The sequence below is a fragment of the Anas platyrhynchos genome, chromosome 3 (genome assembly GCF_047663525.1).
Source record: "Anas platyrhynchos isolate ZD024472 breed Pekin duck chromosome 3, IASCAAS_PekinDuck_T2T, whole genome shotgun sequence".
NCBI classification, from domain to species: Eukaryota; Metazoa; Chordata; class Aves; order Anseriformes; family Anatidae; genus Anas; species Anas platyrhynchos.
The window spans coordinates 82,703,771-82,719,622 of NC_092589.1; the positions used below are offsets into that span (position 1 = coordinate 82,703,771).

The following is a 15,852-nucleotide window of genomic DNA, read 5'->3' on the forward strand; positions in this document are numbered from 1 at the left end:
TATTTCAGGCTGTCGAGGAGTGATAACCCTCCAGCAGTTACTGACTGCTCTTAGTCTGCCTCCCACACTATCCAGGGCCTCAGTGGTGCAGTTTTAACCACAGCCTCCACTCAGGGTAGGATTTTTACTGAGGTGTCCATACTCAGACAGCACAGAAACTAGAAAGTGTAGCGACCGTTTTACTTTGTGGAATCTAGTCACTCACCACATCATCTCCAAAGAGTCATGACATGCTTTCCACTTACTTAAATTAGAGTTGTTCCACTTACATTATGTCATGCTTTTCCCTACTGTGAGTTATTTTCCACCATGAAATGTTAGCTGGTTGATTACTTTATCCACACTCAGAGCACAGTCTTACCGGATGACTTGATTTTATGCAACGGACCAGATCTTCTTGAATGGTTCATCCAGATACTTTTCAAAGTGTAGTTTTCCACTGAAAATTATTCCTCACAGCTAAATGAGTTACACCACAGGTGTCCAGGTCAAACCAGAAGAACACTAGGGAGATGTCCTAGTCCTTCAGGAATGACAGGTGTCTTGCTCAGGAGCCTGTTGTCCAGCTGCTTGCCCCTGTACATCGAGCACACAATCATTGCAGTTGCAGAGGGACAAGAGGAAGACATTTTGTTTTTTTGGACCTGCATGTCACTGTGTGAAGTCACATACCTCAGAAGCTTGAGCTGAAAACATCTTCGCGAATCAAACCCTGAAGGGAAATTTAAGATTTATGTAAAGACTTTACATAAAGCTGCTTATATTGCATCAATTAGTCGTGCAGTTTTATTACTGTTACACAAAGGAGGGTGTAGTCTATATTCTACTAAATGTCTGGTTTGCCTTCTACGTGAGTTTCTATTAAGAACTGTGTCGTAATCCTGCAATAGGGAATGACTCCAGGATTTGATTTGGCTGTTTCCATGCTGTTTCCTGTTTATTTTGGACTGGAAAAGTAACTGTACTTTTAACTTACATCATTTTAAGTCTGTGAGGTTGTAGTGCCCCCTAATGTCTTGAAGACTAAAGACTGTTAATTTTGTTGCTGAGATCTCAAAGCTCTCCATAGGAAGAGCACTGTAAATGTTATCAAATATCTCAGAGCACTTAAAACTATGCTTGAACATCCCTTTTTGTTATTTTATGCACACAAGGAATAAAATAGTTTCTTTTTGACATCTTATTTTCATTCTCAACCTGGGAAAAATAATTTGTCTCAGAAGTTAGGTTCTTAATTATTCATTGACACCGAATAAGTGGGCATGATTTAAAAAATGCTGAGCTCCTAGCATTTTCTTTTGATTTTTCATAAGAGTTGGAGCATACTCAGCGTGTTTTAATGTAGGTGTGTGTATTAAGTTCTTTAATATGTATGTAGGTATGTATTAAGTTTTGCAATAAGCATATGCAACCCCAATATTAACTTTCACTTAAATGTAAAAATATGCTTTCGTTGTACTGTGTTTTTTTTTTTGTTTGTTTGTTTTTTTTGTTGTTTTTTGTTTTTTGTTTTTCTTTTGATGCAATTAGAGTCTAAATGCTATTGGAATAAAACATGACTTACAGTATCAAAGAAGTTACAATATTTATTCAAACAGTGCTCACCCCTCCCCAAAAAAGCTTCATGCATGCTGAAAGTCATAAAGAAATATTGTAATTAGTCATACATGTTGTCACAAGTCAGACTGCTATGAACATAAAAAAGCAACAAGCAAGGAATGTATTAATTGCATCAGTAAACCAAAAATAAAAATACAGTTTGCTCTGTTACAATTCTTATATAATAGCTTACTAGTTTATGACATCAAGTTTCTTTTCAGGTGAAGACCTGTACCATGAAGTGGAAAAATAATCCTGCGTGAATCACCTTTGCCTGCATAGTTAGCATCTTTCACAATTACTTTCAGTGAAATAAAACCAGTTGCAGTCTCAGTTCTGTAAGTATGTTCTTAAAAATTAAAATTAATTTCATTTACTGAGAGAGTCAGAAATGTCTCTTTCAAAGAACATCTTGAGGAAAGGTTTCATTTTCTTATTATGTTCATTATTACTTTACAAAGTCATGGAAGATAATCCTATACTGAAGCAGAACAGTAATGGGGTTGTTGACATATCAGTATAGCACACTGTGTTCTTCCTTTAGGCAAAATACCTTGGTGGTCCACTTTGCCCAGAACAGGGCCAATGTAATGAAATTAGCTAGTTAGTTACAATATTAATATATTACATTAAAAAGGTAAGGTTATTCACCAGAAACAATTTGGATTAAATGTTCGGTTTGTAACTAGGAAAAAGATTTAAAGTGTGGTTTTTTGTGTCTTTTTTTTTTTTTAATCTTTTTTCTCAACTCATGGGAGAACAAAAACGCAGCTCTCCACTACCAGAAACAGTGCAGCTGAACTAAAATCATCAGAGGAGTCAACAAAGCCATGGTACAAGGGATGAACCTCATCCCAGAAAAATCATTTTGACCATAGCGTCTGCTCTGCCAGGAAAAGGATTTAAATTGGTGAGCAGAAACCAGTGAAGGTACAGGAATTTGAATACCTCTAGATAAAAAAGAATTGGTATACAGAGAAGCGCTGAGGGAATGTTATATCACAGACTATTAAAACACTTGTAATTTTTTTTTTTTAAATTAATTATTATTTTTTTTTTTTCAAAGCAATCCCTGAAAGAACCACTACATTCACCTGATTTTCCTGTTCAAACACAGCAAGTGCAGGCTTTTGAAAGCCACGTGGAATATCTGGGAACTCGGTGCCCTCTGCTGGTACATCAGGAAAAAGTGTTCTTAACTACAAACTCAGGCAGGAAAATACGGCTGTTCACAAATAAAGCTATTGATGCAACACACAAACCATCAACCTGTGCCTGTGTAAATTGTTTCAGAGTGTCTAACATGTCAGAGTCCAGTGTAAATTACATTTGCAGAATATGTAAGATGTCCATCCATGAGCTGTAAGTAACCTGCCATTTCAGGTCACAGTTATAGCATATTTACTGTTAAAATCTAGATGGATTTTACACTAACTGGAAACAGAACATCAGCAGACAGTCATCGTGCTGAATACTGGCTGTGACACCATTTTGTGGAAAAGATGGAAACAACCTTCTCTCTCTCTCCAAGAAACACCTTTCTCATTCTCAAACAGGCATCACAGTCATTGTTCTTGGTACGTGATGTGGAGCAAGATGGTAGGTGGCAAATAAAGCTCGATAGCGTGGTGAAGGTGCTCAGCTGAATCACAGAATCAAAGAATTGTAGGGGTTGGAAGGGACCTCAAGAGATCATTGGGTCCGACCCCAAATGGCTACGTGCATTACGCTGTTTGCCAGAGGGATGCCCTGAACCCTGCTCAGCCAGCAGGAGGTTAAACGCTGAGTGCTGTCTGGTGAAGCTCATTTTAGCTAAACTCTCTACCTTATGTTGAAAATTTCAAATATTTTATTTGCCTTGTGCGTTGCTGAATAAAAACATGTACATATACTCCCAGTTTAACTACACCTCTTTACATGAAAGTAGCTTTGCTCTCTGCAGCTGTTTTAAAAACCGTATCAGAACCTTACAGCTAGATGATGAGAATAGATTATTGCTCATTCATGAGATATTTTTGTACTACTCTGCACCTCTGAAAATGGTTTCGTTCCTAATTTTGACGTGCTGGTGACGGTAGTGTACTGAAAGCAGAAACTGGGACACTTGGGGTTGGTTGCTCTTGGCTTCTTGAACGCTCCCTGCACTCGTTTCGCTTTCTGTTCCGGCTGGTCTCTGGCACCACCTGGTGCCTGACTGCTGCTTGTTCTGCACAGGGAAAATCAACATCTGATTTCAAGCATCACGCAGGAATGTTTTAATGGACGTGTGTTGAACTGTTAAGGAAAATAATAGAAATAAATGGTCATAGAATCATAGAATATCCTGAGTTGGAAGGGACCCTTAAGGATCATCAAGTCCAACTCTTGACACCGCACAGGTCTACCCAAAAGTTCAGACCAATGGTCTTTCAGTGCAGCGAGGCTGTTTCAATTCTGACAAGAATTATAAGATTAATATATAGTTATATATATTAATAACAAATTCAGAAACTTGTAACATAGCATGAGAACATAGTGACTGCTACACAAACTAATTCACTGATACCTCAATTACTCGATTTAACTCAAGGGAGAGTTTGTAAATTATCCTCAATGAGAGGATATTGTAGGGAAGAAACTCTATCTAATCAAATCTAGAGTACTAAAATGCAGCAGGAAACATGTATGAAGCACTGAAATGTATTTAATGGAAAATAAGTTATGCTTCACTGAAACCACCTTAAATGGCTTTTTGTTTGTTTGTTTGAGGATGTAAGCAGACTGCTTTATGGCCACGGGGAGGTTTTGCTGGTGTTTGTGCAGAAACATAGCTCTTGTTATGTGCACATAGTCACAGGCGTGATCTTTCTGGCCGTGCCTGAAGGCCTGGTGCAGCGGCACCTCCCGTTTCCCCGATGCTCCATTTGCGTGCAGCTCAGGACATTTCCTGGCCTGGTGCATCCTGCTTTGGCAACCCTCATTTCCCTTTTCTTTCCAACAACATGCCCGGCCTCCCCTGAAGCCCACGCAAGCCTTTCTGCACACACGACAGCCTTTGCTGGCGCTCCAGCTTGTGTTGCACGAGCCGTGCCCACACATTGCCAGGAGAGCCGCTGCAGGCTGTTCCTCCCCGTCCCCACAGCCCTGCTGGAGGAGCTGGGGACAGTTTATCACATCCCCTTTGTGGGGCTGATCCTGGCCATGTCGGTGATCTTGTCTTGGCCATGTCTCTTTCGTGGACCAAGCAGCCCTGGGCTGGCCACTGGGCGCAACACATCCCCCACTCTCCACAGGGAACCTCCAGCCCCAGTGTGCCTTTTTATTATTATTTTTGGAGCTAAGGGAGGCCGGTATGTCTATTTATCACCATTTTCAGAGTTAGGGGTGACCACTATGTCTTTTATTATTATTTCTGGAACTAAGCGAGACTGGTATGTCTATTTATTATCATTTTCAGAGTGAAGGGTGACCAGTATGTCTTTTATTATTATTTTTGAAGTGGAGACTGATATGCCTTTTTATTACTATTATTTTTGAAGCTAAGGGAGACTGATGTGTATTTTACTATTATTTTTGGAGTTAAGGGGGAGTGATATGTCATTTTATTGTTATTTTTGGGGTTAAGGCGGACTGATACATCTCTTTATTATCCCGTGTGGGGTGAAAGCTGACCGAGGCGTGCTTTTATTACAACTTTAGCGGGCAGACCAGCCCTGAGGGATCCCTGCGGGGCCCTCGGGACCGGCTCCCCCCTCTCCCCTCACGGCCACCCCCGGAAGCGGAAGCGGCGCCGGGGCCGAGGCGGGGCCGGCTCTGAATGAAGGCGCCGCGGGCCCGGGGCCGGGGGCGCCGCTGAGCGCCGCGGGCCCGCACCCGGCACCCGGCACCCACCGCCCCCTAACCCCGACCCCATCCCCGTCCCCGACCCCCTGCCCCCGCCATGTCCTACAACAAGATCCCGCCGCGCTGGCTCCACTGCCCCAGGAGGGGGCAGCCCGTGGCAGGTGAGCGCCCGGCCCGGCCCTTTTGGGACCCCCCCCCCCCCGGCCCCTCGGCCTCGCCACAGGGCCCGGACCCCTCGGGGAGGCCGTGGGGAGGGGGTGGCAGCGACCTCACAGCTCGGCCCTGCCGCCCCAGCACCTGCCCTTCTTGTTGCCGCTGACAGCTGCTTGTAGGCTTATCCCAAACCCAGTCGGACCCCCCAGTAGGCTCAGTCTCGCCAGGAACATGCTTTATTTGGGATTTATGAGCGTTTTAGTGCCTCATCTAGTGTCACTGGTTTCCCTCAAGTTCTTCGTATTTCTCCAAGCTCGGCTTTATTAAATAACACTGTTATCTTCTTATCTCCCTTATCTCCCCCTTTTTTTTCCTCTGATCGCTGTATTGCCTTCTATCTAGTAATAATTATGGTACTGTGAGTTGTCAACCTTTGACCGTGACAAAAATAGACTAACGAATCTTTACTCCCTTTCTTCTCAGCAAGCTCTTGATCTCTAGGAGTTGTCGGTTTTGTTTGTTTCTTAAGCCGTGGCTGCTCCAAAAATTTGGCATCCATTAAGCCAGAACGTGGTCCATCAGCATGGCATCTGCTGTGCAGTGACTGCCTGTGTCTTTGCTCATTCAGTAGCTGCGAGGTAACTTTCCTGCTCACTGTGGTCGTACACAAAGAATTACTGCACACACACACATAAAAAGTTCATTTCTTTGGCTTCTTTATCACAATACATTCTTATATTAGTTCACTTAATTTTTAGTGTGTTTTTTGTGTGTGTGCAACTTAATCAAAAGTCATAGTATACCATCAGTCTTCTCTGCTCTTCTGTTACTGCACATTCAAACACATCTTACTATTTTAGTGGTGCATAAGCAACAAGAATGAATTTTAAAATTGTCTGCCAGATGTTTTATATTCCAGTTTTAATCAGCATTTCAAACAAATCTGTACGCATCTGTGCATGGCTTCCAATTAGACGGTATAATAGTCGTGATGTTGCTCAGCAAGGTTTGTCTGGCTTCTGAGGACCTGATATTCATCAAGTGTTTGATCATTCCCCTCTTGTCTTATGACTGTGGCATCTATAATTTTTAGGTGATCTCTATTACAAGAGCTAGTGAGGTCTGGAGCTCTTCTGCTGGCCAAGATGGGGTTCATGTAGGTTCCTTCTGAATGAAGCGAGTGGGTCTATGCCTCCCTCTGTTGTCCAGTTTACTTCTTTAAGTGGTGGCGTTCTGCTGCCACCGATTTTATGGAACATTTTCATGCCATGCTGTATTGTGGCAGCAGCTCAGTCACTTGACAAAAAGCTTTCTCTGAACTCAGAACTGAAGTTAGGGTTGCTTCAGCCTTCACATCTCTGTCTTTGCAGGTGCCTGCCCTGTGTGGCCCCCAAAGTCAGGTCTGTTTTCTCTCTGCCATAGAGAGTGTGAGCAAGATATTAAGGAACAGACATGAGAAGCGTTTTGGCAATGTCTAATTGGTTCCCATTAGTTGCAGAACTGCCAGTTATTATTAAAAAAATCTCTGTTACATGTGGAGATTACACCTCAGGTTCAGAAAGCTGCTCATCTATCCACTTGTGATCTGCTGATGGGTTGTGGTTGTTTTATATTCTTTCCTAGGCATCTGTTATTGACCTGATTTGGTGATGAGATACAAAGTGTAGTGGGTGCTTTGACCCACTGTAGTTGTTCTTGAGGCATAAGACTTACTTTTTTTTTTTTTTTATTGCAGATTTTACTATTTCATCTTACTGAAGTTCCCCTTGCTGAACCTTGGTCACTTTCCCTTGTGTTTAACCTTCCTAATCAATGTTCAGTCTAAACATAACCGTGGTCATAAATTATTCGTGGCTCCTGCCACGTTCTGAATTAATAGCTTCATGTCACAAAAAATTAGGCTACGTTACGGGTAGCTTTTTCACTGGCATGCTCTAGATAAAACCTTTAAGAAAAGATGAAAAATGTGTCTAAACGTGAATGTGTATTCAGGAAATTTGAATTCTTAAATTATTCACTTTGATTTCTCTCAGAGTTATCCACTTGATGTCCACACAGTATGTCTGACATACTGACTTATGTTTAGATTTATTTAGGATTAAAAACAGGTAAAAAAAAAAATAAAATACTAATCTTCAATCTTTCACACAGGCAGCTCTGATTTGGAAAATGGTCTTTAATATCCACTTTCCAAAACTATTTGCCAAATTTGAAATTAATCGTGGTAGTAGGTGGTAAGGTAAGTCAGGGTTCTGGTTATGTTTTGAAGTGTGAGAATTCAATCAAGGAATTATAATTTATTATTGTAGTTTAGTTTAGTTACACTAATGATTTTGGGTGCTTTGATGTTCGTGTAAGGTATTACCTTGCTACTGTCAGTTCATCTCGTTCAATATATAAGGAATTGCTTATTTAATTTTCTAATCCTTATGCATGAAGGCTGAAGGAGTGTTGAAGTAGTAACTGTTTGCAACTCTTCTTTAGTGTGATCTGTAGCAGAAACTGTAGCTACTGCCTTACAGTTCCCATATTACTAGGAAAGTTTAGATTTTTTTCCTTGCATTAGAGCTTAGATTTTCTGCAGCTTAATGACACTGAGAGGGGCTTATCTGTGTGCTAGGAAGGAGGATTTTCAAGCTGCTGTACAAAGATCAAAAAATACCAAATTTGCCTGTTAAGATACTTTGGTTTTCTGTCACTGGAAGAATATTGTATGAGATCGTATTGAAGATTGTTTCTACGTGTGTAGCAATAGCAATTCGGAAAAAAAAAATAGCAGTATCTTCAGAATTTACATTCCTGCTTACTTCAAAGGCAGAATGTAAGTTGGTATTGCTGAGAACTGTGATTTTTTTAAAAACAAAACCAAAAAAACCCACAGCCCAAAGCCCTCGCTTTCGCAGAGCGGGATGTGCTGCTAGTGGAGTGGAAAGGCAGAGGGAAGTAGGGCGATGGGAGGGATTTTTGTGATAGTCCAGTGAGTTGAAGAGGCTGGAAATTTATTACCATCTAATGCGTTTGTTGACTGTGTGAATAACTTTTCCTGAAGCTCTGCAGGTTGGAGTGGTCTCGGACAAGCATGACAGTGAGGGAATTGCTCGTGTTGCTGGTCACCGTCAGAAATGAGCTAGCAAGTTGTGTGGAGCGCCGCAGTTTCCTTTCCGTAACTGCCCATCTCCTCATTTTTAATGACTCTTTCCTAAAAAGCTAGATGCTTACGTGCAAATGGATGAGATGTTCTGATGGAATTTAAGACTACAGAGATCCCTGTGGATATGTTGCATAAAGGAAAAGCTCTCAGCAGACACCTGCACGTTTGTTCAGTGAGCATGGGATGCTTTTCTTCCATTTTTACAAAGATAGTGAGCTTCTTTCTCACTGATCCTTGTAAAAATGGAAGAAAAACATCTCTTTCTAGCTGAATGCAATGGGTGGATTAGTGTCTTTTCATTCCTTGTGGTTTCACTTTGCTGGAAGTGGGAAATGTATTTCCACAAGCTCAGGATCTAGTGGCGATTTCTTTCCTAGAAAGACATGTGTCTGGGGCTCTTCCTGCAGTAAAAAGCCTCTGCTGCTCTTCTGTGTGATACAATTACATGCTTGCATTTGCTCTGTTGTTAGAAAGGCTGCGTTTTTGAAACAGTTCTATTAAAAAAAAAAAAAAGGAGAAAAGGGATGAAAATTCTGGGGCAATCATTTGTTTTGCACTTCCCATGTGCAGAAAACACTGAGGTTCCCCCAGCTTTGCTCCCTGCCTGTGTCGCTCCCCTGGCTGCAGCTGGGCAGCTATGCCAGGCCCCTTTCTTTCCATGAATTTAAGTCCTTTTTCTGCAGCTTGCCACTGCCTGGGTTCCTGGGCGCTGCAGCAGGAGGTAGGTGTGCTGCTACCTTGGGCTCCCCTGTTAAACTGGCATTTAACATTTATTTTTCATATTTTTAACTCTGCCGAGTTTAAATTTTGTCTGTTCTCTTGCGTGCTCTAGCTCTGCAGCCTATATCACACTTAAAAACTAGCTAAAACCTTTAAAATACCACTTTTTGATGACCTGACCTGTTCCTTCTAAACTTATTTGCACATTGAGACATTTCGTGGCTAAGAAGAATTCCAGTTGAGCTGTTGCCGATACTTTTCTTGCAGTTGTTTTTCATTGTAGATGAACCTCTGAAACTGCTTTGAAATCACAAAGTTGTAAGTTACCTTGTACATGAGGATACATAATAAGCTGCAAATTTTGCTTGTGTTTCATAGGGAAGTTTTTACCTTTGAAGACAATGTTAGGACCAAGATACGATGATCAGGTCGCTGAAGAAAATCGTTTTCACCCAAGCATGTTGTCCAACTACTTAAAGAGCCTGAAGGTAAAGTGAAATTTCCTATAAATTGAAATGTTGCTGTTGTTATTAATACTTACTCAAACGTTGCTTTTCAGGTTTAAGAAAAATGTTGTTGATGGCTTCCTTTGGGACACATGTACAGAAAAAATATTTATCAAAGTATTTTTAAAAAAAGTTTTCGGTTTATCTCTGCAACTCCTCAGTTTCTCAAATACTATTTTATTATAAGCAAGAATTGTACAAAATTCTCCAGCTCATTTGCTGTGTTACCAGCAAGAACCTCACTCTTTCCTGTTATTACTGTAAAAACACCTTGGTTTGATGTCATTGTCAAAGTTCAGATAATCTGTAGTTTTACAGATAACTCTCATGTATGGGTATGTTAAACTGCAATTTTGCTTATATGAGTGAAAACATTTAAAAGTGAAAAGCAAATTTCATGGAACTTTTGTTCATTGTCTCTCTTCAGCCCGTTTCTGTCTGCCTACATCAACGGGGGTGTTGTTCTGCATGACTGCACAACTTTGGTGGGGAACAGGACTTTTACAGCCTTTCATGTCATGTAGAGGTCTGTCAGTGCTGTGCGTAGCTGGGTACATCTGGAGATGGGTTTTTAAAACTCTCGGGCAAAGAAAGGCACGCGACCTTATTCTTATAACCTGTTTGTTAAACTCTTGTGTAGAAGGTGGACACCACTTGTTTTGGTTGCGTAGTTTATAAATCTAATCATGGTAGTTACAATTTTCATTTATTTTTTCGGTTGATCTACGATTAATTCTGAATCTGTTTAGCAACTGGAGCTTAAGCATCAAAAATCAGATGGCTTAAATACGGGAAATTCCATTTTGTGAATCTTATTTGGGTTTAGGCATAGGGTAGGTGGTGAGGTACTCAGTGTAGCAGCGATAGAGGTACCAGTGGGCAAACGTGAAGCACATGTGGCTGAACTGGTAGGACTTTTCTTGTTTGAATGCTTGGATCTTTGTGTCTAAATTCCATTTGGGTTTCTCTTTTTTGTAATATACTTTTTTTTACTTTTTTTTTTTCTTCTGATCAGCTTTAATGGCCATCCCTGGAAGTTTTCCAAAAGCATTTGTGATTTAAAGTAACTCAAAATTCTGCACATGTTTTTAAAGTTGGAGAGAACTTCCCAGACTTGCTCAGAATTTCTGAGTATTTGTTTGCTAGTGATTTAAAATAAACCACGATGAGCCTTCAAAGTCTTTCCATGAGGAAAGACTCAGTTGTCATATCACTCAGTTGTTTTGCAATGCTACAAATTTATGAAGTCTTTGTGAGGTTAAATGGTTAGTCTGATAGTGCAGGTATCAGCTTGTGGCTCTCTGCTAACATGTTGCTCATTTTGTTTAGTAAGCAGAATGTATAATTTCTCTCCATAGTTTCATAAAATCTATTAAACAGTTTTTGATTTGCCAAGATGGGCAATGTGTTAGCAGAGAGCTGTATTTCCAGAACAGCAATTTACCAACAGTCTGGCAACGTGAGATGAGTGTGCAATAGAGGAGACTTAGAAAAGTGGATTTTCCCAAGTGAAAAGTAACTCACTGGGCATGGTTGTCATCACTTTATTTCACTCTGTTAAATGCTCATGCTTTGCCAAATGAGTCACTTCTGAAACCCTGGTGTTACTTAGGTCCATGCAATTTATCTGCCAAATTAGCGATTTCAGCAGAAACTTTGACATCTGGATTTTGGTGATGGTGAGGTATTGCTGTTAGCACAGATACTCGAAGGTAGGGGTTCAACATGTAAGACAACATCTGTCTGAGAGGAACTAAGGTGGAACGTTGCCTAAAAAGCTTCCTGTGCAGTTGCTGAAAGTCTGAACGTTAGACACAGATTTGGTAAGGGATGGCCACTCCTTTTTTCTTACAATTGCTAATACTGACACAGAATCTTAATGAACTTCTTAAAAAATACCAGATGAGCAATTGGTGACAATGTGAATAATTTCTTTTTCTTTTTAAGTAGGTGAGTTAGAGCATAAGTTAAAGCATAATATTTATGCTTTATAAAAGTTCATTTTCTGTCACTAAGAGCTATGGCATTAGTTAACTCAAAATAACTCCTATTTGGAAAACTAATTATCAGTTTTCAGCCACAGTATTGGTTTAACAGATAAATTCAGTCACTGATTTAAACTACTTTCCTCAAATAAAAAATAAAAAGGGAAAAAAGTCCAGGGAGTGGAGAGAATTCACTGCATTGTAGTATTGCTCTCAGCCTCCTGGGGAGGATGTTTTCAAGTTCCAGCATCTAATGAGAAACTTCTGGGGTCATGCAAGGGGAACGTAGCTAAGCCTGTTTATGTGCTGAGCAGCAGAAGAGCACGTGCATAAGGCATTAGTAGCTTGAGATAGCTGGAATGTGAGAAAGTGAGAGGGAGAAGGCTTTTGTAACGGTAGGAGGACATGGAGAGACTGGCCAGAATAAGTAGGAAGACTGTGATGCTATTGTATGTACAAGGTGATGGTTTCAAGCTATAGGCAAGCTTTTTCTTTATTCACTCACCTTTTACAATTACAAGCAAGAAAAAAAATCTAGTTAAATTGTGTTGCAATGCAGTAAGATTTTATTGTTGCAACAGTCCTCGTGAGAAATATATATGTGCTTTAATGAGAAGTTGCTCAACAATTCTAATGTTATTCTTTCTTCCAAAGCTGTGTCATTTAATCATGGACTGAAGGATGATTCATACCCAACGCTGGATGGAAAAATATTTTTTTTTTTCCAGTTGGTAACTGTGTATTTTACTTGGGTAATCCTTCAAAAATCAGCTCCTGTTAAGAACTTTCTAGGAGCAAACCTACGCTGTGATGCCAGGGCTTGGGAGCAGAGCACAGGACCTGCATGATGGATGTCCATGTACTCGAATCTTTGCAGTAGGTGAGATCAGGCCAAGTGCAAGCACAGTACAACTCCTGTTCAGTGACTGAAGTGTTCCAATTCCTGTAGGAGCAGTGTGTCTTCTGATGGATTTTGGAGTCTCATAATTGTATACTTTGATTTTAGGGCTTATGCTGCTCTCCATTCCGCTTTGTAGTTTTGACTAAGTTGTACCAGATGCTTGTGTGGTTTACGGCTCCATCAAAAACATGAGGAACACAGTCACTACACAGAATCTTCACTTACAAATAATTTGTAATAATTAGAAGGGAATAGTTGGCCAGGAGTCCTATAGTTCTGAATTTTCTCCTTAACAAACGCTTTCTTTTGTATCATCCTCCTGCTTAAATTAAATGCAACATCCCCAAAATTAAAAACAAACATTTAATACAACATCACATGCAACTTAGGGACAATTTGGGTCTGAAGAACATTGTAGCATTCTCCTGGGTTCTGTAGGTCAGTCAGGAGGCAGAAGTCTGTACGTGAATACGTTTAAAAGAGTGATTTCTAAAAGTTGAAGGAAAAACTTGAGTATCCTTTGAGCTTAAATACTTTGATATGAAATTAATTTTTGAACTTCCTTGTGTCTCAGTGACAGGTCTTCATTGTGGGAGGAGTTTGGGAAGGTTGGATGCTTCTGGTGGGAGCATTTGAAACCATTGGTATTTGAGAACAGAGGGATTGGGAATTGGCTTTGACTTTTCGGTAGTAATGTGGAACTGTGTCTTTTGGAGGGGAAGATGTTAAACTATATTTCACAAATTACTCGCACTTTTTCTTGCAGCTCTCTGTTAACAACTTGCAATATTAAGCAGTGTTACCGTTTAATTTGTCTTTGCGATCTTATTAATCAGCTCGTTTACTAACTCTTTTTCACTATACACATACTACTGGATGATACTCCATTTTATTCAAGAGTAGTTTGCATTTTGGAGTGTCTTTTTTCTTACTAGGCTGGAACTGAATGCAAGTCCTTCACTTTAAGATTCAGTGAAAATACAATTTTAATCTTATTGTGAAAATAATTTTTTCCCTTTAGCTGAGGATATCTTGGAAGCATTATACCTAACCCCATATTTTAGATAAAAGAATAGTTTGTCAAGCTTAGCTATGCAGCTGGGCAGGAAGATATTTAGGGGGCCGTTTATGTGGCTTTGTAGTGCTCTGGGGAAAACACAAATGATTTTTTTACCAGCCTTTTTGTCAACTTTAGCCGTGCTCCAGATAGGACACAGAGCACAAAAGACAATTGCTGTACTTTCCCTAGGGCACTGTGGGGATTCCCTAGCAGAGCCATTGCTTGTGTAGAACAGTAGAGAAGTACCTGAGTAGTTTTCATCTAATGATCTCATTTTAGATGGACTTCTCACCCTTTTATGTTTTGCTTTTCTTTCCTAGCCTGTTTTCCTGTATGTTCACTTGGAAGTACTGGCATGAGAATGCACCATTGTACTCCAAATAATTGTTTTTAACTGCTTTAACTCAGTGTTGTAGCGTTAAGGGCCTAGGGCATAGCACCTGGAAATCTTGCATGGTTTTACTTGTCACTTAAGTAATCTCTGAGATGATTGCTAACTGCTGTTGAAAGTGGAGGGGGAGGAAAGTAATCATTAAAGTAATTGCCTTTTGTATACTTCCTACAAAATTAATCACTGGATAATATGCTGTCAGTCCATACGGTTAGCAGTTCAATTGATGCTAAATACTTGAGATTTCAGATGATAAAACATTGTTTTCAGGTGGACTACTACTGAAGTAGCTCGCATTTCTGCAAAAGAGTCTCAGTAAACCATTCTGAATAAAATATGCAAGTTGAATTCGACAAAAAAAAAAAAGAAGGAATTTTGAACTGATGTGGGTATTAGAGTACATATATTTAGTGCTTCTGACATAACACTATGACACTTTTAAATATAAAAATATGAAAATACACCATAAGAACCACACATGACTACCTCTGTAGAGAACTGGAAATTGCCTTGGGGGTCTATTGATTTACATACTCGGGTGAATCTGCCGTGTCTGAACTGTATTCCAGTTAAAATTGGAATTCATCTTCTCTGAATTGTCAGGAAGCAGTGTTTTAAGTTGGAATTTCTCTAGCTGCAGTTCTAAATTATTAGCAGTCTGTTCACCTTCAGGTAAATAAAACCTGATCAGAGCCCTGTTCATGAATGTGAGTTGGAGTTTTAAACATATTGAAGACACGGTGTTCTTTTATGTTTCTGCACGTGTAACATGCTTCAGTGATAATGTGTTTTTTTTAGTGCACTATTGATGTCTCTCTTTAAAAAGACAAGACTATAAAACGAGGATTTTGCTGAAAGACTCCTTGTAAATGGCTTCTAAATAGACATCTGACCTCATGGTGAGGATCCTACCTGAAAGCACGACATTTTCCTTTTTGACCAAAAGCAATTCCTTGTACCTATAAAGTAGGAAACCAGGAATGCTTTCAGAAGTGCTAGTAAGCTGTTTTTGTGCAGTAACAGGGGGAGATTGATGCTTGGCAGAAGTCACACGTGGACCAATGATGAAATTCCATAGAATGGAGAAGGCCAGCATCGAGCCAGCAGATGGCCATGCAACTTTTTTTCCCCCTGTTCTGTTTCTCTGTGATTTCCTATGTCCATGACCTAAAGGCAAAGGTTTCCCCAGAACATGGAATAAAATGTTTTCCACTGTTGTGTTAAGAAATCTTAGGAAATCTGAAGAGTTTAATTTCCTGTGTTAGCTTCAGTGAGGACTCAGTAGGATGCTGATGAACAGTGTGTAGGATGGCACCCGTTGGAATTTCTGCTCTCCATCTTGCTTTTTTAAACACAGTAACTTCTCTAAGGCTGCTGTTAAAGAGCTATTCTACAGCTGTAAAATCAAACACTAACAAGGGGACACGTTAGAGTAGAGTGGACAAAGCAACCTTAATTCAGGTATGTCCCAAAGTCTGTATGGTTAAAACTACAACCTTACTTAACCAGCAGCAAGCATCTCTGAAGATTTCAAACTTTTTAACATCTCATCTTTGAATAAAGT

The 15,852-nt window shown here is 40.1% G+C and overlaps 1 protein-coding gene and 1 long non-coding RNA gene across 4 annotated transcripts in view; both read left to right on the forward strand.

The window, feature by feature from the left end:
* The first annotated feature begins 1,532 nt into the window (after positions 1 to 1,532).
* On the forward strand, positions 1,533 to 3,955 carry LOC106014820 (uncharacterized). Its single transcript, XR_011808465.1, has 3 exons — positions 1,533 to 1,937; positions 2,358 to 2,509; positions 2,666 to 3,955. It is a non-coding gene; the product is annotated as an uncharacterized lncRNA (long non-coding RNA).
* Positions 3,956 to 5,363: 1,408 nt separating this feature from the next.
* RNGTT (RNA guanylyltransferase and 5'-phosphatase) overlaps positions 5,364 to 15,852 on the forward strand; it is a 184,231-nt gene continuing 173,742 nt past the window's right edge. Inside the window, exons 1-2 of one of the 3 annotated variants that reach the window (XM_038176904.2) lie at positions 5,364 to 5,582; positions 9,824 to 9,933. In XM_038176904.2, the coding sequence (XP_038032832.1) occupies positions 5,519 to 5,582; positions 9,824 to 9,933 (174 nt within the window). In that variant the 5' untranslated portion in view covers positions 5,364 to 5,518. The remainder of the gene's footprint in view (positions 5,583 to 9,823; positions 9,934 to 15,852) is intronic. The other 2 variants (XM_027454915.3, XM_027454920.3) reach the window with 2 other exon arrangements.